Below are 20,555 nucleotides of genomic sequence, written 5' to 3'. Positions count from 1 at the left end.
GGCACAGATTTTCGGAGCCCAGCTTCAAATCCTAGCTCCCTCATTTACTAGGGACACCTAGTAAATGAGCTTCTCTTTGCCCCAGCTTTCTCACTGAAAAACGGGCTAACAATGTCTAGATTTCATGTTTCTCGTCATGTTTCTCGTGAGGACAAAATGGGGTGTCATGTAAAGCGCCTGGCCTGAGTTAGGTGCTCAGGAACCAGGTTCCACCTCAGGCCCTCCAAAAGCAGGCTTGGGATAGAAGATGACTGCGGTGATGCAACGGTTTTCACTGCACTAAGATACCGGATTCACTAGTCCATCTTCACTCCCGACCCTCCCCAGCATGGAGACAGCCCAGCCTTAGGCAGGCCTTCCAGGTAGCTTAGGGATCCTCACCTTTTGCAAAGATGCGAGTCTCATGCCTCTGGGAACTTACAGATTGTTCTAAATGCCCAGTGGGGGCTGGAAGCTGACGGGTTTGGTGGGCTTGAGTCAGGGAGGGTGGGAGACACAGGGCAGCCAGGTGAAACCTGGCAGCCCTTCTCTTTGACACGAAGGGGAGGTGACACGTGTATCTCCAGGTCCTTGCAGAGACGCCTGACACACTTGGCACCAAGAAACATTTCTGAATGAATGCCTGAGCTGGGAAATTCACCCTCTGCCCAGCCTGGCTTTCTTCCCTCACGCTCCCCGCTTCCCCCAGAGGTGGAATCATTGGTTCTGAGCAGCTGCAGCCAGGTAATCAATCACAGGGACTTTGGGGGCCCCTCTGCCGTTCGGCTGATGCACTGTGGGGACAGGGGACAGCAGCTGGGCATCGCAGCAAGCAGCACAGTCATTCCATCCCCGCTGGGGGCTGGGGGCAGGGAGTGAGGATTCTGTCCATGGAGCCTGGGGGAAGTGCCGAAAGGGGCCCAAGAGACGCTGAGTAGGGTGCTGATGGAAAACTACAGACTGAGACTCGAGCTTCACACCCCGGCCCTGCGGGGAAGTTCTAGAACACGAAGGGGAAGTCCAGGCTGAGGGAAATTTCCCTTCTCCCCACAACTTCTCCTCCCCCGCAACCACCTGGGGCCAGAGAGACGTCTTCATTGTCCAGAAGGAGACCCTGGCTGTACAGAGTGAAAGATCACAGGCAGCCCTGTGCCACTGCCGTGAGGACATTGCAGAAACGTCAATGAGGACCCTGTTCTAGAGCAGCTCCCCGGGCACACAGAGGGGACACAGACGCTAACTCAGACACCAGTTCACCACGGGTCGCTGCCAGGCGGTCAGACAAGTCCCGACTGTGTGCTTACTGCCCAGAGGTCACCAGAGCATCGTGTCGCCGCCCGGGACTCCTGCACCCCAGCCCCTGCTTCTGGAAGACCCCAGCAAACACCAGCAATTGGCCTGAGACACCAGTAACACCCTTTAGCCCTCTTGGCAGCTCTGCAAGTGGGTGCTATCAGGTGAGAAAAGAGGCTCAGATGCCTGCCCGGCTGACATGACCGGGAGGTGACAGAGAAGGGGGCAGACCCAGGGCTGTCTGCCTGCAAACTTGTGTCCTTTGCGGATGCTGCTTCCCGAGGCATGCTCTGGGCACTGTGTCTAGGAAAATCCCAAGGAAAGGGGCTGTGGCTGGGAAGGTCCAGAGCCTGGCCGCGAAACCGCAGAGGGCAGGTACTGGTGGAAAAGTCCAGCGGTGATTCACCTCCTCCCTGCCCTGCCCTCCCCAGATCTCAGCCTGCAGCCTGGGGGTTGGTAGCACCGACCCTACCACCCAGTGAGAGAGGGCTGTGCCCAGCCCTGTCCATCCCATCTGCTTCCCTCCGGAGGAGCAGAAGCCACACCAGAGGGGCGAGGTGAGAGGGGAGGAGAACGGACAGGGCAAAGGAGGGGAGGGATGTGGGTCTCTGGGGGGTCCTCCTGAGACAGCGCCTCAGCCACCAGCCCCGGCTAGGAGGGAGGGAGGTGGGGGAGGGGGCTGGGGATGAAGGAGACTTCCTGAGGTTAGGAGTTGTAATCCTGGTTCAGACTCTTGGCCTCCGGCCCTCTTTCTGCTTGCGGCATTTCTCTGCCCCTTCTTTTTCCAACACACTGGCTCACATGCATGTGGACACACACAGTCACTTTCTGTCCCGGGCGGGGCGGTCCCAGGACCACGCTGGATGGGATTCTGAGCTGAGAGGAACAGGGGAAGGAGTGGGGCAATTTCCCTTTCAGGCTGGGTCTCTTAGCATCTTCCCGGGACTCTGCTGGGGACACGGGAGCCGGGGAGCTGGACAAAGGGATGAGGTGAGTGGGATGTGGGATGAGGAGGACTGAGAGCTGCCACAGAGGGCTCAGTGGACCCCCGGGAGGAGGACTGGGTGGAAGCGTGTGTCTGGTTATGAGCGAGGCTGGAGGGGAAGTCTGGTGCTGGGGACTCTTAGGACACGGCAACCCCCCAGCTCCCGGCACCATCAGCAGCATCTGAGCTGCTGAGGACAAGCCTGCCTAGCAGGAGGAAAGTCCTTGGATGGGGGGTGGCCCCAGGGAGTGGGTGAGAGAGAGGTGATCACCGGCTCGAGAGGGAAGTGGAGGCAGGCAGGTGGTGCCCGCAGGTGAGGAGGAAGGCTGGCAGGTGAAGGGCCACGACCTGATCAGACTCCCGCCGGGCAGGCTCCCCAGAGGAGGAGGAGGCTGTGGGCTTGTGCACCGGGGTACCACAAGGGCTGAGCCAGGCAGCCCACGGGGTGTGAAGGACTGGACAGGGGTGGGGGTCAGGTCGTGGTGCGGTGCACACAGGTATGTGAGCGCATGGGGACGTGACGGGAGCGGCCCCAGTGTGTGTGCAGAACGGGAGCTGGTATGTGGGTGTGGGCTGAAGCCAGGGCTGAGCGTCCAGGGCCTGGGCCGCTCCCCCATCGCCGGGCCTGTTGGGCAGCGGCGTTTTCACCTGTGTCTGCTCCTTGGCTGGACACTGGGCAGGCCTCCACCTACCTGCCCAGCCCCTAAAAATGGTGACTGTGGGGCTTATCAGCCTCTTGAAGAGTTCCTTCCTGGGCAGGGCTGAGCCGGCCATGGGTGTGGGTATCTTGCCTCTGGAGGCACTGAAGAATGGGGAGGTCCAGGTCGCACCCTCACTCCCTGCCTCAGCTGAGCAGAGCCGGCGGCAGCCTGGGCAGGCGATGCGAGGAGCTGGCGAGGTGACAGAGCTGGGGTGAGCCCTTGGAAGGGGGAGTTCTCTGCAAGTCATCGAGACTGAGGGTAACACTGTTGTTTAAGTATTCCTTGCAGATGGGCCAGAGGTGGAAAGGCATAGTGTGGGCGAGGAGGGCAGGGTGCTCTCTTTTTAGCTTAAAAAAATTTTTTTTTTTAATATTTACTTATTTGGCTGTGCTGGGTCTTAGTTGTGGCATGCAGAATCTAGTTCCCTGACCAGGGATTGAACCTGGGACCCCTGCATTGGGAGTGTGGAGTCTTGGCCACTACACCACCAAGGAAGTCTCTTTCTGGCTTTTAAAAGTAACCCTCCAAAGGGAGAGCTCAGACAGCTTTTATGTCTAACATCCGCCTGGAAAGTTCTTCCTTGAGTCTAACTCGAAGCCTGCTTGCTGCAGTTTCAGCCTGTTTCCCCTTGACTTGCCATGGCTCTGAGCCAGCTTTCCCTTTCCTGTGTTCTTGCTTTCGTCCTGCTGTTCGGTATTTCATCCTTAACCCATAAATCATGCTCCTCTCAATATATATATATATTTTTTTTAAGAAAACAGAGCAAAACTTTTCACATCAGGGTCAGCTTGTACGCGTTCTCTTCTCCCAAATCCTGTGCCCACTCTGAGCTCTGAGGTTTCCCCCGCATCCTGTACTCTCCTCCAGTTTTCCCTTCATTTCCTCCTTTCCCAGAGTTGGGGAGGGGGTCTCCGCATCTCCAGCTGCTGGGGACGACTTGGCCCTGAAATAACTGCCTCTGGTCTGGGGACAGTGAGCCTTGTCTCCCGGCCGCCCAGTTGGTGACCCTGTGTTCAGGCCCGGAGCTCGGCTACCCTATGGCGTGTCAAGCAAAGGCAATATCTCTCCTTGGCTCTTGTGGATCTCATTTGTGTCCACCCCCTTCCCAATACCACAGTTGAGCAGGCGTCATTCTCACTTTCAGGGAGACTTAAAGCCCAGAGAGGAGGTGAGACTTACCTAAGAGAACAGAGCAACCCGGAGGCACAGCTCCCCACTTACTGTATCGGTAAGTTTCTTCAGATCATTCAAAAATAGTTACTGGGGGTGTCAGGGCCTGTTCCTGAATTTCTCTGAACTTCATTTCATCATTCGTAAAACAGAGTTAGTAGTAATTCCTAGCACAAAGATATCTATGGAGATGAAACTTAATAATGCGTGCAAACGTGTATGTTTTGGGCATAGTGCTAAGGTTTGCTTCTGTTGTTATTCTGAGCCAGGTCTGGACCAGACCTTGGAGTCCCTGTCTGATGCTTCTTCGTCTGTGTTTTCAAGTCCATTCATTCGTTTGATAAGGGTTCAGGGCCCAGTCTTCAGGGTGCCCAGCCTCAATTCTGTACCAGTATCCACCATTGTTTCAGGTGTCCCCTGGGGCCAGACCACCCCGTTCTTTCCACCTGAGGCTTGGTTCTCAAAGCCCCGGGGGCCGGCCTCTTTGTTTTTCCTTCCCTTCTCCCCCCACCCCTTCCCTGTATCAGAGGCTGAGGTCTTTGATTCCACCAGGCGCCTCTCTCCTCACATTCCGTCCAGGGCTGAGCTTGCCAGGGAAGCCTCCTCGTAGGTCCCAGAACTTGAATTTCCGCCCCCGACATGCTTCCTCACTCCTGGGACAATCTGCACCCTCCAAGTCACCTTCAAAAATTTCCATAACCTCAAATGGCCCTGCCACGCCCTCCTAGCTGACTTGGGCTTGGGCTGTTGCCTGGGTTAAAAGAACCAACAAGTAAACAGACGCTTCTTTTAATAAAAAGAATCCCTTGTGTTTCTCTGGAGCCTTGGAGGAACAGAGCCCTTGGTAGCTCCTGGTCACTTTGGTTCCCCAGTGCCCCTTGGAGGCGGGGGAGGGGAGGGGGCATGTGGGTGAGTGCCCCCCTCTGCAGCCTAGGCACGTTTTCCTGGCAGCTCCTGGAAACAGAATCAGAGGTGGCCTTGGGCAGAGTGTGGGGAGGGGAGGCAAACAAGGATTCCGGATAGAGCAGGCATCAGTTTATCTCCTGGCAGCCGGTAAATGGGCCATGGGAGGGACAGGGGAGAGCAGACAGGGGAGAGCAGGCAGCGGCCGCCCTTCAGGATGGTAGGGAGTCAGGAGGAACAATGACCTGCCTGTGATGGGCACTCACTCTGGATCTCCCTTGAGGAGACCACTTGGATTGGAGGTGACCACCCAAGTGAGGCTCTCTCTGGTGACCCCCTCCGCCTCCAGGATCCTTGCCAGCTCTCAGGATGGAGGTTCAACCAAGAGAGGGGGAAGAACCAGGCTTCCCTTGAAGGCCACCCTGTCCCCATCTGGCCTCATGAGGTGGCCCCACCTTCCCCTGCCCTCCCAATCAGATGCCCAGAGCGAGTTGGCCCCGTGTTTACCTGGAGGCAATCGATTGTACTGGCACAGTGACGAGCACGCAGCTGGCCCGGAGAAGACCATGCTGTTACCTGGCCACACCAGCCCTTTGACCTCCCGTCGCTCCCGGCAGCCTCTGACCCCTTATGGCTAGAATGGTGCCACTCACTGGACGCTGGGGACCTAAGGCAGATGGGCCAGCGGGGATGGCAGCTGGCTGCAAGGATCAAAAGAGACTTGGGATAACAGTCCCCGAGCCTGGGTTTTAATCCCCACCTAGTTCCTACGTGGTCTCAGGCAAATCACTTCGCCTGCCAAGGCCTGGGTTTTCCTATCTGCAAAATGGGCAAAGAGCAAGCCGCTCCCATCGTAAAGAAACTACTGTTTGTGTTGTTTAGTTGTTAAGCCGTGTCCGACTCTTTCGTGACCCCATGGACTGTACCCCACTGGCTCCTCCGTTCATAGGATTTCCCAGGCAAGAATACTGGAGTGGGTTGCCATTTCAAACCCACATCTCCTGCATTGACAGGTGGATTCTTTACCGCTGAGCCACCAGGGAAGCCCAAAACCACTATACTCCAGTAAAAATTAATAAAAAATAAAATAAAATCCTGATGCAGTTCCCATTAAAAAAATATGCTTGCATTCATAAGGTCCTTCTGTACGTTACAGGGAATTCTTTTTGATACTCTGTAATGAGCTATATGAGAAAAGAATCTAAAAAAGAGTGGTGTATATACATGTATAACTGAGTCGCTTTGCGTACAGCAGAAACTAACAGAACGTTGTAAATCAACCCTATGCCAATAAAATTTTTTAAAGCCATAAATAAATACATATGTACATTTTTTAAAAGAGCAAACTGCTCCCTATTTATTATTGGAGCCATGAGAGCAAAGGGTAACTTGAGGTGCAAATGTCACTGAGAATTTGAGAATCTGATCCAACACTATTAGAAAACCTCCCGGCAACGCTGAAGGGTTAGAATGGGGAGAGCAGGGGTGGTAGTACCCCTGGGGCTGCCCAGCTCATTCCTCTCGTCCCTGCAGGCTGGCCTCTCCCACCGTCCCGCTCACACCCATCTGCGGCCTCCCAGCCCATCCATGGCTGCAGACGACAGAAAACTGGCAGCTCCCAAGGAGGGGCTTCCGGTGGTCCCCTGGGCCCCCGAGGAGGGCCCGAGGCCGGACCAGGAAGCCCAGGACCAGGTGAAGGATCGAGGCCAGTGGAACAACAAGATGGAGTTCGTGCTGTCCGTGGCCGGGGAGATCATCGGGCTGGGCAACGTCTGGAGGTTCCCCTACCTCTGTTACAAAAACGGGGGAGGTGAGTTCACTTGAGGTGAGCGTGGTGGGGGAGAGCTGTGGAGCTCCAGTTGCACCACTGGCCTCAGCATCCCCCGCCGTGAAATGGGCTTGACTCCTCAGAACAAGCTCCTCTCCAAGAGGAAGTCAGTCACTGAAGAGCTCGGTCCCTCGCTCAGCGCCTACTGTGGGTCACCCTGTGCCAGGCACTGTGCTAGATACAAAACAGAACACACTCCGGGTCACGTTGCAGCGAAGGGCAGCAGGTCACAGAGAAACACGTCCACCGCAGTCTGTCGAGAGGTGAAGCGTGGACGGGCTAGAAGCAGAGCAGGGTGGAGGGACGGGGTGGGGAGATACTGGATCGGGAAGGGAAGGACGAGACACGGGAGGCGAGGGGACCAGGACAGGGTCTGTCCAGGAGGTGGCCTTTGAGCTGAGAATTGAAGGAGGTGAAGCAGCGAGTTCCAAGGGTGGAGTCCAGGTGAAGAACACGCCAAACTCAGGGGACAGCAAGGGCCAAGGCCAAGTGAAGAGCAGCTGGCCTGTTTGAGGAGGGCCGAGGAGGGGAGTGATGGGGTGGGTGGTGGGGGAGAGACCAGAGGGCACGGGCCTGGACCTGAGGTTTGGATCTGAGTGAGACAGGAGCCACTGAGGAACGTTGATCAAATAAGAGACGTGACCCCTGTCTAGGATTTTAATTAAAGAAGCAATTATGCATGTTTTAGCACCAGCAGTAAAAATGAGCAAGGGTGTAATGGGGAGGGGCCAGAGTCACCTTTTAAAGTGTGGTTTTAGTATATTCAGAGAACTGTACAACCATCACCACAACTGATTCTAGAATCTTTCCATCACCCCCAAAAGAAGCCCTGTACCCATCAGAAGTCACTCCCCAGCCCTCTCCCAGCCCGCCCTCAGCAACCGCAAATCTGCTTCCTGTGGCTGTGGTTTTACCTGCTTGGAATATTTCACATCAGTGGAATAATTCATTTACATGGGTTTGTTTGTGAGTGGCCAGATTCATTTTTGCCTTTTGAAAATACCTTTATTCTTTTGTGGAAATGATGTATGTGAATATTAGAAATATTTCAGAAAGGTGAAAAAGGAACAGTCCTGTGTAAAAATAGCCATTGTTTAGAAAATCCTTCTAAACACCATTTATATTTAAGTTGACAAATATTTATTGAACATTTACTATGTATCCTGCTCTCTTTTTTAAGCATCCATGATTAATTTTCTTTTTTTAATATTTATTTATTTGACTGAAACCAATCTTTAGTTGTGGCATGTGGGATCTGGTTCCCTGACCAGGGATCGAACCCAGGCCCCCTGCATTGGGAGCACGGACCACTGGGGAAGTCTGTACATTTTTAAATGGTCATCAAGTCATGCGTAGTAGGTTCTTATTTTTGCAAAAAAAGAAATATATGTGGATATGTTTATAAGAAAATTGGACGGATATGCTGATACAAGGGCTTCCCTTGTGGCTCAGCTGGTAAAGAATCTGCCTGCCGTGCGGGAGACCTGGGTTTGATCCCTGGCTTGGGAAGATCCCTTGGAGAAGGGAAAGGCTACCCACTCCAGTATTCTGGCCTGAAGAATTCCATGGACTGTATAGTCCATGGGGTCGCAAAGAGTCGGACATGACTGAGAGACTTTCACTTTCACTTTTCACTGATATAATGCTTTTCTCTTTCTTTCCCATTATACTTTCTATTTTTTCTACACAGTAACACATGCTTGAGAAGCATTGTAACACTGTGGTTACAAACCCAGTCTCAGGGTCAGACCACCTGAGTTTCTGCTTCACTTTCCTCATCTGTAAAATGGGGATAACATCAGTACCTGGGAGGTTGCTTTGTGAGGGTTTTGATATTGGTAAAGCATTTAGAAGCAGGCTTTACAGACAGAAGCCCAGGTGCCAAGTGTTATTACTATGCAATTAACTCTGCAATAACTGCATTACTACGCAATGTGTTCACCCAGGCACACACTTCTGAGATGAGGGAGGTGGACACCCTGGGCTGTCATTTCCAGGGTGTCTTTAGGCCTGGCCTCCCTCCATGGCCTGCAGGTCAGTGCCTCCGACGCTGAAACCACATCCCAAGAATAGCCCCCCAGCAGAAGAGTGACCTTGTCAGAGGAGCCCAGTTCAGACCAGAGCCTGAGAGAAGGGAAAACCCTCTGAATATGAGGGGAAAAAACCCTCTGAATGAGAAGGAAAATAATTTTTCCAAGATATTTTTGTTTGTTAGTTTTCCTCTAAAAAGTAACCTACTTGATAATTTAATGCTGCTGCTAAGTCGCTTCAGTCGTGTCCGACTCTGTGTGACCCCAGAGACAGTAGCCCACTAGGCTCCTCTGTCCCTGGGATTCTCCAGACAAGAACACTGTAGTGGGTTGCCATTTCCTTCTCCAATGCATGAAAGTGAAAAGTGAAAGTGAAGTCGCTCAGTCGTGCCCAACTCTTAGCGACCCCATGGACTGCAGCCTACCAGGCTCCTCCGTCCATGGGATTTTCCAGGCAAGAGTACTGGAGTGGGGTGCCATTGATCAAATTATACAGAACACATGTTTTTGGTTCCAAAAATAATAAACTGAATCAGATTTGTGAAGCACATTGAGACAGTAAATAGTATGTATATTGGGATCTCCACCTACCTTTTCATTCATTTCCCTTCGAAGGTCTTTCCTATCCTGGGTGGGGTGCAGACCAGAAACTTTCCACCAGCCCTGCTCAGAACAGTAGGAAGCTGCCTTGGGCCTCTGGGGTCTGGGGGGAGCGGGAGGGACATTGAGGGGTGGCTACAGGCTCAGCCCACCTCCCCTTTCTCCACAGGAGCATTCTTCATCCCCTACTTCATCTTCTTTTTCTCCTGTGGCATCCCGGTGTTCTTCCTGGAGGTGGCACTGGGCCAGTACACCAGCCAGGGCAGCGTCACAGCCTGGCGGAAGATCTGCCCCCTCCTCCAGGGTGAGTGTCCTCCCCCCGCCCCCCTGCAGGCCCCCAGGAGCCCCATCCCCACCACCCCTTCCCTCATCCACACTGTGCTCAGGGTTGCAGGGGCAGCAGGAAGTATAATCCGGCTTTGTAGGACCGGATTATAAAGCTTATAAAACCTGGGGCAAGTGGTCTTCAGGGAAAGACAATACAAAATCGTACTCAGGCACAAAACTAGGTGCAGTCTTAGGAGGGGTGCTTGCAAGCGAGGAGCCCTGGAGCTGAGTTTTCACAGCTTCACGGAAAAATGTGCTACAAGCAAACGGCTGGGCCCCCCATGTGCGTCCAATGGTGTAACCACGGTGACCACGGTGATGGGAGAAGGCCTAAGGCCGTGTTGTGCTGTGGTGTCACCTGCTCTTCTTATTTAGAAAAATAAGGAGTAAAGGGTTCTCAGGCCTGTGAGTAAGCCTGGCAGTGTCTCCGTGGCCCCGTGTCCTTCCAGCGCCACTGACAGCTCCTGTGGGTTCCGGGCTAACTCTGATCTCTCAGACCTTCCTGTTCCCCACCCCCACCCCCCACCCTGTCCCCAAGGCATTGGGCTGGCGTCTGTAGTCATCGAGGCCTATCTGAACATCTACTATATCATCATCCTGGCCTGGGCCCTCTTCTACCTGTTCAGCTCCTTCACCTCCGAGCTGCCATGGACCACCTGCGCCCACTCCTGGAACACAGGTACCTGTTGGGTTGGGACCGGGACAGGGAGGCTGGCAACAGGCTAACAGTGACCAGGCGCCCAGCCCAACCCGCCCCAAGCCAAGCTGTGGGGGCTGCTGGGGGCCCCTCTGTGGGCCAGCCCCATGTGGGTCACTCAACCAACTGCCCTGACAGCCCACAGCCCCGTGGGACTGTGGGTGATAACTGGCTGCCAGGCGCTAACTGCCCCCACCGTCCACCCATTGAGCCAGTGTTTACCGTGGGCCTACTGTGCGCCAGACCCTGAAGACCAGAGGGGAAGAGGCAGACCAGGGGGGCCCAGAGGAGCAGTCAGATTCGGCGGGACCAGATTTGGTGGGAGAGGGGGCTGGTTCCCTGGGCTTCCCGAGGGGGATCTCCTGACACTGGAAAGCGGGGTCTCCAGGGCTGGGAATGATGGGGCAAGCAGGCCAGAGGGTGGGGGACAGGATGTGAGGGTGTCTCTGCCTGCTTCGCCCACTGCGGATGCCCCCTCATCCCCCACAGAGCACTGCATGGACTTCCTGAACCACTCCACAGCCGGCACAACGGGCCCATCCGAGAATGTCACGTCCCCCGTCATGGAATTCTGGGAGTAGGTAGCAGGCCTGGATGTGCCTCCGGGGGTGCCAGGGGAGGGAATTTGGGTGTCCAGGACCTGGGATGTGGGGTCCTTTCCAGCACACACCTCCCATCACCAAGAGGTGAGGGACCCTTGCATACCTACCGCCCACGCCCTCACCCTCACCCCGCACCCCCGTGTCCACCTAGACTCACATGGGTGTGAGTGACTCCATGTGAGTGTCCATGTGACTCCCTTCCCACTCAAGCCTGCTCACCCTCCCCTACCCGCACCCACTCATCCGCCTGCACCTCGCAGCTCAGGAGATCAGCTCTGTGCACCTTTCCAGCTTTGGGTGCCCTGACGTCCTGGCCGTAGCTTGAACTTGGCCGAAGTTGGAATATTTACAAATTGGCAAATTTCTACACTCACCCACACTCGCACCTGCAGCCTCCACTTGAGCACTTACACCCTCTCCCACATCCACACGTGTCCACCTTTGCGCTTACAGAGTCTACCCGCCCTCCCCCGCCCCACACACACTCACCTCGGCACACACATAGCTGCCAACACTCTCCCGAGGGCGCCCGCCCAGCCCTGACTCACCCTCACGCCCTCCAGCCCTTGGCTCACATGTTCCTATCACTGTCACCTGCCAACCCCAGTGCACACCAGTCCCTCTGCTCCCCAGGCATCTGCTCACCCACCTGCTCATCAGCTGTGCCCCACCACGGGCCCCTCAGGCACGTGCCACCCTCACTGTCTCTGTCTCTCTGAGCAACAGAGAAAGCTGGATGCGTTAGACAGACATACCTGTGGCATTATGTGATTTGGTCTCATGATGGCCAAGGACTTATAGACCACAGATGGGAACGTGCTGTCCATGGGGCAGGGGAGGGGCAGGGGGTGGGGTGGTCTGGAGGCTGAGATCCGTGGGGTCAGCTCTGAGGATCAGGACACCCGATGATGACGGAGGAGGCGGCTTGCTGTCCCCTCAGCCTCACCTGGCAGTGTACCCCCCACCCCTCATCTGCAGGAGACGTGTTCTCAGCATCAGCCCTGGCATCCAGCACCTGGGCGGCCTGCGCTGGGAGCTGGCCCTGTGTCTCCTGCTCGCCTGGATCATCTGTTACTTCTGCATCTGGAAGGGCGTCAAGATCACGGGCAAGGTGAGGGGCTCGGGCTCCGGGCACGCTCTTTGTGGCCCCCAGAGTCTGCAGGGACCCCTCCCCTCACTACCACCACCACGGCATCCCCCTGGAGACCTGAAAGAGAAAGTAGTGAAGGGAAAGGCCTGCTAAGAACAGGGGATGTCCCGGGAAAGGGGTTTAGCTCAACACTGGGAAAGTCTTTCTTTTTCGATATGACTGTCAAAGGCCTGTGTACATAAGCAAGCAACCTGCAGGGTGAAATAAGCCCGCCCCAGTTTGGCCTGCTGATGTGCGTCTCACCCTGTGCTGGGGAGCCCCAGACCCCCCGGAACGTGTGAGGGAGGGTGGCAAGCTTCCTGCACTCACCCCTCCTCAGGAGGCTCGTGCCGTCTGGAGAGGGGTGACCTTGGCCTCCCCCTTGCAGGTTGTCTACTTCACAGCCACGTTTCCCTACCTGATGCTGGTCATCCTGTTGGTTCGAGGCGTCACCCTGCCCGGAGCCTACGAGGGCATCATCTACTACCTGAAACCAGATTTGCTTCGGCTCAAGGACCCCCAGGTAGGAACCTTGCTGGGGACCCTTATCCTAGGTGTCTCCTGCCCCAAACCAGATCCAGACTTCTAAAAACCTCTGGTTGCTTTTCCCTTGGTGTAGAGGCAAAATATGCCCACCACAGAAAAGAGAGATAATATAGAAGAAATTATAATATAGCTGCCCTGGAGCTAGTGTGGACAGCACGCATACACGTGATGCCCACCGCGCCCAGGACAGGAGGAGGAGGACCCACTGGTGGACGTGGGATGCTCTGAGGGGAGGCGGAGGGGCCGCTCTTCATGGGGGGCTGTGTGGTCACGCACGCCAGGCTCCCTGCAGGCTCCCCTCATCTTTTCACTACTTTCTCGGGGCCTCTCTCCCTTAGGTGTGGATGGACGCGGGCACCCAGATCTTCTTCTCCTTCGCCATCTGCCAGGGGTGCCTGACGGCCCTGGGCAGCTACAACAAGTACCACAACAACTGCTACAGGTGAGCGGGGGTGGGGCCTGGGGGTGGCAGGGGGCCTCCCTCCTTTGTGATCGGAGACGGAGGGGTGGGTGTGGGTGGGGCCTGGGGGTGGCAGGGGGCCTCCCTCCTTTGTGATCGGAGACGGAGGGGTGGGTGTGGGGGCCCGAGCTGCACAAATCCAACCCTGTGGTCCGCTTTCCAGACTGGGCTCTTCTCCCGGTACCTGGCCTCGGTCTCCATCCCCCACCTCCTTTTCTCCCTGCCCTTCACCGCTCACTGGCTCTGGATCTCCTCGCATGCTGGGCTTCTTTCTCCCTCTTCCTTCCCGTTTCCCACAGGGACAGCATCGCGCTCTGCTTCCTCAACAGTGGCACCAGTTTCGTGGCCGGGTTTGTGGTCTTCTCCATCCTGGGCTTCATGTCCCGGGAGCAGGGGGTGCCCATCTCTGAAGTGGCCGAGTCAGGTGGGTGCTGCCTGGCTGTCTGGGAGCTGGAGGGAAGGATGGGCAGGGGACAGAAGGTAGGGTGGGAGTGGGAGTCCCAGAAACCAGATACTAGGAAACTTTCAACACTGGGGGGCAGTGATTGGCACAGAGCAGGACCCCAAAACCCGGGGAGGGAGGAGGGAGAGGCGAGCGGACGGGTGGAAAGTGTGCTCCCCAGAGTAGTCGACTGGCTCAGCCAGCGCACGCAGGCAGACACACACGTGCACACGCGCGTGCGGGCGGGCCCCCCTGATGCTGTGTGTGCCCGGCAGGCCCCGGCCTGGCCTTCATCGCCTTCCCCAAGGCCGTGACCATGATGCCCCTGTCCCAGCTGTGGTCCTGCCTCTTCTTCATCATGCTCATCTTCCTCGGGCTGGACAGCCAGGTTTGCTCCACCCCCACCCCGCCCCACCCTGCAGCCCCCTTCCCAGCTTCTGTGCTCCCTGCCAGGACTTTCCCCAGCTCCCTGGCCCCAGCCCAGGGTCGCTCCTTCTCCATTGCATGACCAGGACCTGTCCTTGAGGTTGGCGGGAGGGGAACCCCTGGCCTAGGGACCCTCTTCTGTGAGGGGCTGCCTCCTTTGTCCCCCACTCCGACCCCCCACCCCCAGGCCTGACCCTTCGCAGACATGGACATGCTCTCCCAAACATCCCTCCCGAGCAGTCAGGCCACCCAGCCTCCCCCCCCATCCCAGCTGGGAGCCTCTGTGGTGGAGACCTGGGCTGGCCTCACCCCAGCTCTGACCCCTGTGCCCCTGACTCTGCGGGTCAGCGTGGAGGTGGGGGCAGGGAGCAGGCGTGGGCAGTGACCCCTCTCACCAGCCCCCTCCGGCCCACAGTTTGTCTGTATGGAGTGCCTGGTGACGGCCTCCATGGACATGTTCCCCAGGCAGCTCCGGAGGAGCGGGCGGCGGGAGCTTCTGATCCTCGCCATCTCAGTCACGTGCTGCCTGATCGGGCTCTTCCTGGTCACTGAGGTGAGCGGCAGGGGCGGAGCCTCCCCCGAGGTTGGAGGGGCCACACGGTCGAGCCTTCTTGTGTTGGTTTCCTCTCCTTTGGTTTCAGGTGACAGAAACCAAACACAAGCTGGCTTAAGCAGGAAAATGAACTTTTTGAGTCAGGGAACAGATAAGTCTAGATGTTCGGTTTCAGGCACGGTTGGATCCAGCAGCCCCCAATGACATCATCAGAGATGGTCCCCTCCTTTCCTCTGATGATGTCATTCTTGGGCAGATTTTCCTCCTGGGATGTTACAGATGGCTGGGGCAGCTTTGGGCTTCCCTTGTGCCACTGGCCAACCCTGGGGACACAGGGCCCTTTTCCTGAGAGTCAGCCCTGGCTCCTCTTCAGGCCTGAAACAGGGGAGTGGGGCGCACAAACTCACAGTGAGGTGGCCACAACACAGCACCTTCCAGAAGGTGGGATTCTGGGCAGACAACACAGTGGATCTACGCCACAGTCCCCGGGGTCCTCACTGAGGTCAGAGATGGTTGTCAGATGAGGCCTGGGAGGCACGGACAGGCAGGGCACACTCTAGCTGCAAGGGACAACTTCCTTGGGCCGAGCAGGGTGGCACCCCACAAGGTGGGCATCTGTCTTCTCTGGTGGGACAGGGTGTGTCCCCTGCCACCCACCACCGCCCAGGGGAAGGTTGAAGCCTGAGCTCCATCCCCTGCCTGCAGGGCGGGATGTACCTCTTTCAGCTGTTTGATTACTATGCCTGCAGCGGCACGTGCCTGCTCTTCCTTTCCGTGTTTGAGGTGATCTGCGTCGGCTGGGTGTATGGTAAGTGGTGGGGGGAGCCTTGGGGTCCCTGGAAGGGCTGGATCTGCCCCAGGTAAGGACCAGCAAGCTGGCCTTCTGGTCTTTGTGGCTCTTTGAGCTGCTGTCCTGGTTCTTAATTTTTTTTTCATATTTATTTTGTATTTATTTATTTGGCTGCTCTGGGTCTTAGTTGCGGCATGAGAACTCTTAGTTGCGGCGTGTGGGATCTAGCTCTGTGACCAGGGATCAAAACCCAGGCGCCCTGCCCTGGGAGCACAAGAGTCTTAGCCACTGGCCCCTCAGGGAAGTCTCTGCCCTGGTTCTTTTTACTTGAGGTTTATCCATCTCTGGGAACCCAGGCATTTCTCAAATGGCAGGTGGAGCTGTGCTTGGGACAACCCTGGGTTCCTTGAATAGTGAGAATAATTATGAATACCTGGAGCCTGGGATGCATACACTGCCCCTGCCCAGTGCCCCGCGTGGCTCAGCGGCCCCTTGGCTGTTCTGCTGCTTTTACTTGAAACCGAATCTGTCTCTGTGATGTGATAAGCATCTGTGTGGCCACTGAGCACCCCTGGCTCACACCCTCCCGTGTGTTAGGACGTGGGTCTTCATCCCTAGGCGGGAGGCCAGAGACGCCCTGGGGGATGAGGGGGCTCCCTGTTGGGGGCAGCCTCCCCCTCCCCGAGTGTCACTCCTGTGTGCTGATCCAGTTTCCCCCACACGGTGGGGGATGGGGAGGACGGAGCAGCCGAGTCCTTCCCCAAACCCATCCGCTGCCCCCCATCCTGTCCTCACACTCTCCCGACACCCACCTGGGCAGGGGCCGACCGTTTCTATGACAACGTGGCAGACATGATTGGCTACCGGCCATGGCCCCTGGTGAAGATCTCCTGGCTCTTCCTGACCCCTGGCCTCTGCCTGGTATGTGCCCATCAGTGCCCCCTATATTCCCTCCTGCCTCTCCAGTCGATTCCGGGAGATGAGGGGCAGGGGGCTGAGTTCTGGGGCTCCTTGGGGGGCAGGTCCGTGCCCTCTGTGTGCTGGTCCCCCCGCCCCTCTTTTCTCACCGTCTCTTGGTTTCACGAGCACTATCATCCGGCCTGGTTCCTGCTCCATCCCTTCCTTTGGCAACTCTGTCGGTCTGTCGGTCTGCCTGATGTTCCAGCTGCTGGTCTACTTCCGCCTGTCTGCTTGGAGCATCTCGTCTCCCCTCCCTTCCTTCTGGATGTGACTGACGCCTTGGCCCACGGTCTGCGATGGCGTCTACTCTCCACCTCCAGAAGCACCAGTGTATCTAACTGTGCTCCGTCCCCGAGGAGAGGGTTCGTGGGCCCCTCCTGCATCTGTGCCTGCCCTCCCCCTGTCTCTCTAGGCCACTTTTTTCTTCTCCTTGAGCAAGTACGCACCTCTCAAATACAACAACGTCTATGTGTACCCGGCCTGGGGATACTTCATTGGCTGGTTCCTGGCTGGCTCCTCCATGGGCTGTGTCCCTCTCTTCATCATCGTCACCCTCTTGAAGACCCGGGGTTCCTTCAAGAAGGTAGGGGCTGGGAAAGTGGCCCTGCGGAGGTTGGACAATGGGCAGGGCATCATGGCTGGGGCAGCTCTGAGGCCAGGCAGCCCTTCTGTCTAAGAGAATCTTAAGGAGAAGGGTCTTTGAAGACCCGTGGCTTCATTTTCAGAAATGGTCAGGAGTCTAGACCTTCGGAATCTGACCTCCAGATCATCTGGGCAGGCTGACCAAGAGCAACTGTCAAGGGGTTAAGGGGTGTGTGTGCCTGTTAAGTTGCTTCAGTTGTGTCTGACTCTTCATGACCCTATAAACTGTAGCCCACCAGGCTCCTCTGTCCATGGGGATTCTCTGGGCAAGAATACTGGAGTGGGCTGCCATTTCCTCCTCCGGGGGTCTTCCCAGGGATCAAAGCTGCGTCTCTTACATCTATTTGCATTAGCAGGCGGGTTCTTTACCACTAGCACCGCCTGGGAAACTAAGTTATAAACAAGACCTCAAAGGTGCCAGACACAGGGAGTCACAGAGCACAGATTCCTGCTCCTGGAAATTGGTGACCGGCAGCCACAGTTCATCCACACAGTTTCCCCTCTTCTCTCCTCTTATCCCTGTGCGAACCCTTTGCAAAGGCTCCCTGCTTAGGCTGTAGGACATACCTTCCTGGAAGACATAGAGCCAGTGTCCCACAAAGACATTACATATATGGGAATCTGTGTCACTTACAAGTCACAGAAAACCCAACTGCAATAAACAAACAGGCTCAGTGTCTTCTTACACATGAAGAAGATCAGAGTTAGGGCTTCTGGCATTTGTTTCGGCTGCCTGAAGAGGCCATTGGGGACCAGACGCTTCCTCTATTCCTGCACTTTCATCCTGCTCATGGTGTCCTTTCATCATCATACTTATCACCTCATGGTCACAAGAAGGTGGTCATGATTCCAGCCATCACATCAGCATTCAAGGCAGGGAGATGGCATCAATAGCAATAGTAATAGTAGCAGTACTACTAGGAAGAAAAGTGATAGACATTTACTGAGTATTTGATAGAAGTAGCAATAAGAATAGTTATAATAAGGACAAAATAGACCCTGAACACTGATCCTGTGCCAGGCACTGTGCTGAGGTGTGGTATGGTTCAGTGGGTTGCCTATGGCTACACAGATGTCAGGACTGGTTCCCATGCTGTCCCCACGCCACTGCCTCCTCTCTCTTCTCGAGATCTGTGCTCATTCATCCAGTCGCACCGCACTGAGCTTCCGCACGGGCGGGCTCCGAGCTGGGCCCTGGGGACACAGACAGGAGGACATATTGTCTTTGCCTCTCTAGCCAACAGCACCACTGACGCCCTCTTCTCCCCACAGCGCCTACGGCAGCTCGTCACCCCTGACCCCAGCCTGCCGCAGCCCAAGAGACACCTTTGTCTGGATGGTGGCAGCAGCCGGGACTGCGGGCCCACCCCACTTAAGGAGGGCCTCATGGCTGGGGAGAAGGAGACGCACTTGTAGGAAGTGCCCGGAAGCCAGGTGGCTCTTGTGTCCCCAGCGGACAGCTTCACTTCTGCCCCCTCCTGCAGCCTTGCCGAGAAACTCTGTGCTGTCCGTGGGCAGCCCCTCCGGGGGCTGGAGCATGCCATGCCTGTTGGAACTCAGCATCTTATCTGAGCAGGAGGTGGTCTTCCTGAAGCCCGCTGTCTGATTATGACAACTGCAGTGTACACGGGGGGAGTGCCCTCTATGGGGGGCTTCCTCTTACCATCTCTGGGCTTGGAGAGGGTAGTGCCATGTCAGACGTGACCACTGACACCCACGCTGGATCCCAATGTTCTGCTGGAGGGGACCCCTCACCTGGCTCAGCATCCTGGAGTCTACGGGGAGGAACCAAAGAAAGACACAGCCACTGTTGTCTGGCATTTTCCCAGAGACAGGCTCTCAAGGCGTCTCCAGTTCCAGCCTGCCTTGCAGTGTTGTCCTCAACACATGGAGCGTTGGGGTGGCAGGGGCTCGGGGTGGCACAGCCTGCACCCTGCACAGACATTCCCCAGCTCATGACCTTCTGAAGACAGAGCTCCTGGCAGCTCTGTTTGGCATTCTGTCTTTGTCCCAACCCTGACGTCGTGGACGAGGAAACTGAGGACCTGAGAGACAAAGTGACTTTTGCAATTCACACAGCTGCTCGGGGCCAGAGACACGACTGAAGCCTTCTGCTCTCAGGCCAGTGTCCCCCTCACCTCCCTCTCCTGCCTTGTTAACAAGCCCCATGGAGCGCTTGCTGCATGTGCCAACCTTTTTTCTGTCCATTGTGGTTCTTGGGGTGGGAGAGAGAGGGCCCCCTCTGTGGGGGTGAGCAGCCCCCCAGATTGGCAGCCCCCCTTGGCAGTTCCTCTACCAGCCCACACCCCTCTGACCAGATTTCCTCTCTAGACTTTTGTCTTCTCCCCACTTTCCACCCTCTCCACCAGAGGATACCTTGGATCTGTGAGAGACTCCCAGTCTCCCACAGAGATATGGGGGTGCCCCTTTCCCGAGGCCCCTGCCAAACCATGCCAGACCCTTCCCTGGCTGGGGGAGGCTTCCTAGAGGAGGAAGGCTTCCTGGAGGAAGAAGGCAGGGCTTGGATAAGCTGTGAGGTCTTGTTCCAAAGGGAAGTGGGGAGGGGGAGTGGGGATGGAGTGGGCCACTTGGGGACAGTGTCCTGGGGAGGACCTGGGGGCTGGAAGAAGGGAAGCCACCTGCAGTGATGTGTAGGTAGAAGTCACCACCTGGTGGCTGGAGTAAAAGTCTGTGGTCCAGCCAGGGTGAGCTCCATCCCCACTGCCCAGCATCCTCAGAGCATCCGGTATCCTTTGCTCAGAACTTTGAGGACTGCTCAGCTTGTGAGAACAAGGATGCTGGCACGCCAGGCACAAGCAGATGTCCAGACTCCTGGGTTCTGGGTGGCCCCTTCTGCCTCCCTCTGGACTGCCTGCACACCGTGGCAGTTAACTGGCTAGTTGGTGGGTGAAGAAGGCCGTCCGGGGATGGAGAGGAACTCTGCTCCAGCCGGATTCCTCTTTTCCAGAACTGGGGACCTGAGAGGGGCAGGCATGGTGCTCTCTGCTGCCACCTGGTGGCAGATGGGAGCAGGGCCACCTCCCTGATCTGGCCTCCCACCTCCTGAGGCCCCCTCACCCCTGCCCTCGCTGGACATATGGACTGGCTGAGCATTTCCCCTTCCCTGTGCAAGCTAGCGCCCTCTGGAAAAAAAATCTCCCACACCCTCCTCCTCACGGCCCTGGTGGGTGTTCCCACAAGAGTCTGCTGGTTTTGGGACAGCCCTGCTGCCGGGGGCATGGGGTGGAGGCCAGCAGGTTTCTCAGGGGCTGGCCACCTGCCCCGAGTGCACCAAGCTGTGCAGCTGGGTCCTCAGCCTGGAGACCCTTGCTGTGGGCAGCAGGCAACTCTGCACACGGAGGGGCGGGGCATGGGCTCTCTCCAGCTCCTTTCCTTGGGGGCGGGGCAGGAGCTGGGGTGAGGGTATGGTGGGTCAGGTGGGAGGGTGGCTTAGGGGGTCTGCCCACCCCCTTAGTGGTGGACAGGGATCAT

General features: G+C 56.6%; 1 protein-coding gene and 1 long non-coding RNA gene across 5 annotated transcripts; one reads left to right on the top strand and one right to left on the bottom strand.

Moving 5' to 3' along the window:
• The first annotated feature begins 506 nt into the window (after positions 1 to 506).
• Positions 507 to 19,260, top strand: SLC6A12 (solute carrier family 6 member 12). Of its 4 annotated transcripts, XM_070790316.1 has the most exons (17): positions 507 to 1,436; positions 1,704 to 1,829; positions 4,103 to 4,186; positions 6,565 to 6,841; positions 9,659 to 9,793; positions 10,355 to 10,495; positions 11,003 to 11,090; positions 12,094 to 12,226; positions 12,633 to 12,767; positions 13,129 to 13,232; positions 13,550 to 13,674; positions 13,968 to 14,080; positions 14,534 to 14,671; positions 15,377 to 15,479; positions 16,282 to 16,382; positions 16,834 to 17,004; positions 18,336 to 19,260. In XM_070790316.1, the coding sequence occupies exons 4-17, from the start codon at positions 6,619 to 6,621 to the stop codon at positions 18,477 to 18,479; spliced, it is 1,854 nt and encodes a 617-aa protein (XP_070646417.1). In that variant the 5' UTR covers positions 507 to 1,436; positions 1,704 to 1,829; positions 4,103 to 4,186; positions 6,565 to 6,618; the 3' UTR covers positions 18,480 to 19,260. The 4 variants fall into 4 exon arrangements, with proteins under 4 accessions (XP_070646417.1, XP_070646418.1, XP_070646416.1 ...); XM_070790317.1 differs by lacking the exons at positions 507 to 1,436; positions 1,704 to 1,829 and adding an exon at positions 2,029 to 2,262; XM_070790315.1 differs by lacking the exons at positions 507 to 1,436; positions 1,704 to 1,829; positions 4,103 to 4,186 and having other exon boundaries at positions 6,362 to 6,841; positions 13,580 to 13,674.
• Positions 11,692 to 13,139, bottom strand: LOC139183228 (uncharacterized). The gene is made up of 3 exons (XR_011566792.1): positions 12,997 to 13,139; positions 12,663 to 12,731; positions 11,692 to 12,198 (listed from the first exon to the last, which is right to left on the bottom strand). It is a non-coding gene; the product is annotated as an uncharacterized lncRNA (long non-coding RNA).
• Positions 19,261 to 20,555: the final 1,295 nt, after the last annotated feature.

Source organism: Bos indicus, chromosome 5, assembly GCF_029378745.1.
Source record: "Bos indicus isolate NIAB-ARS_2022 breed Sahiwal x Tharparkar chromosome 5, NIAB-ARS_B.indTharparkar_mat_pri_1.0, whole genome shotgun sequence".
Taxonomy (NCBI): Eukaryota; Metazoa; Chordata; class Mammalia; order Artiodactyla; family Bovidae; genus Bos; species Bos indicus.
The sequence above is the reverse complement of the archived record's forward strand: the minus strand, read 5'-3'. Positions and strand labels throughout refer to the sequence as shown.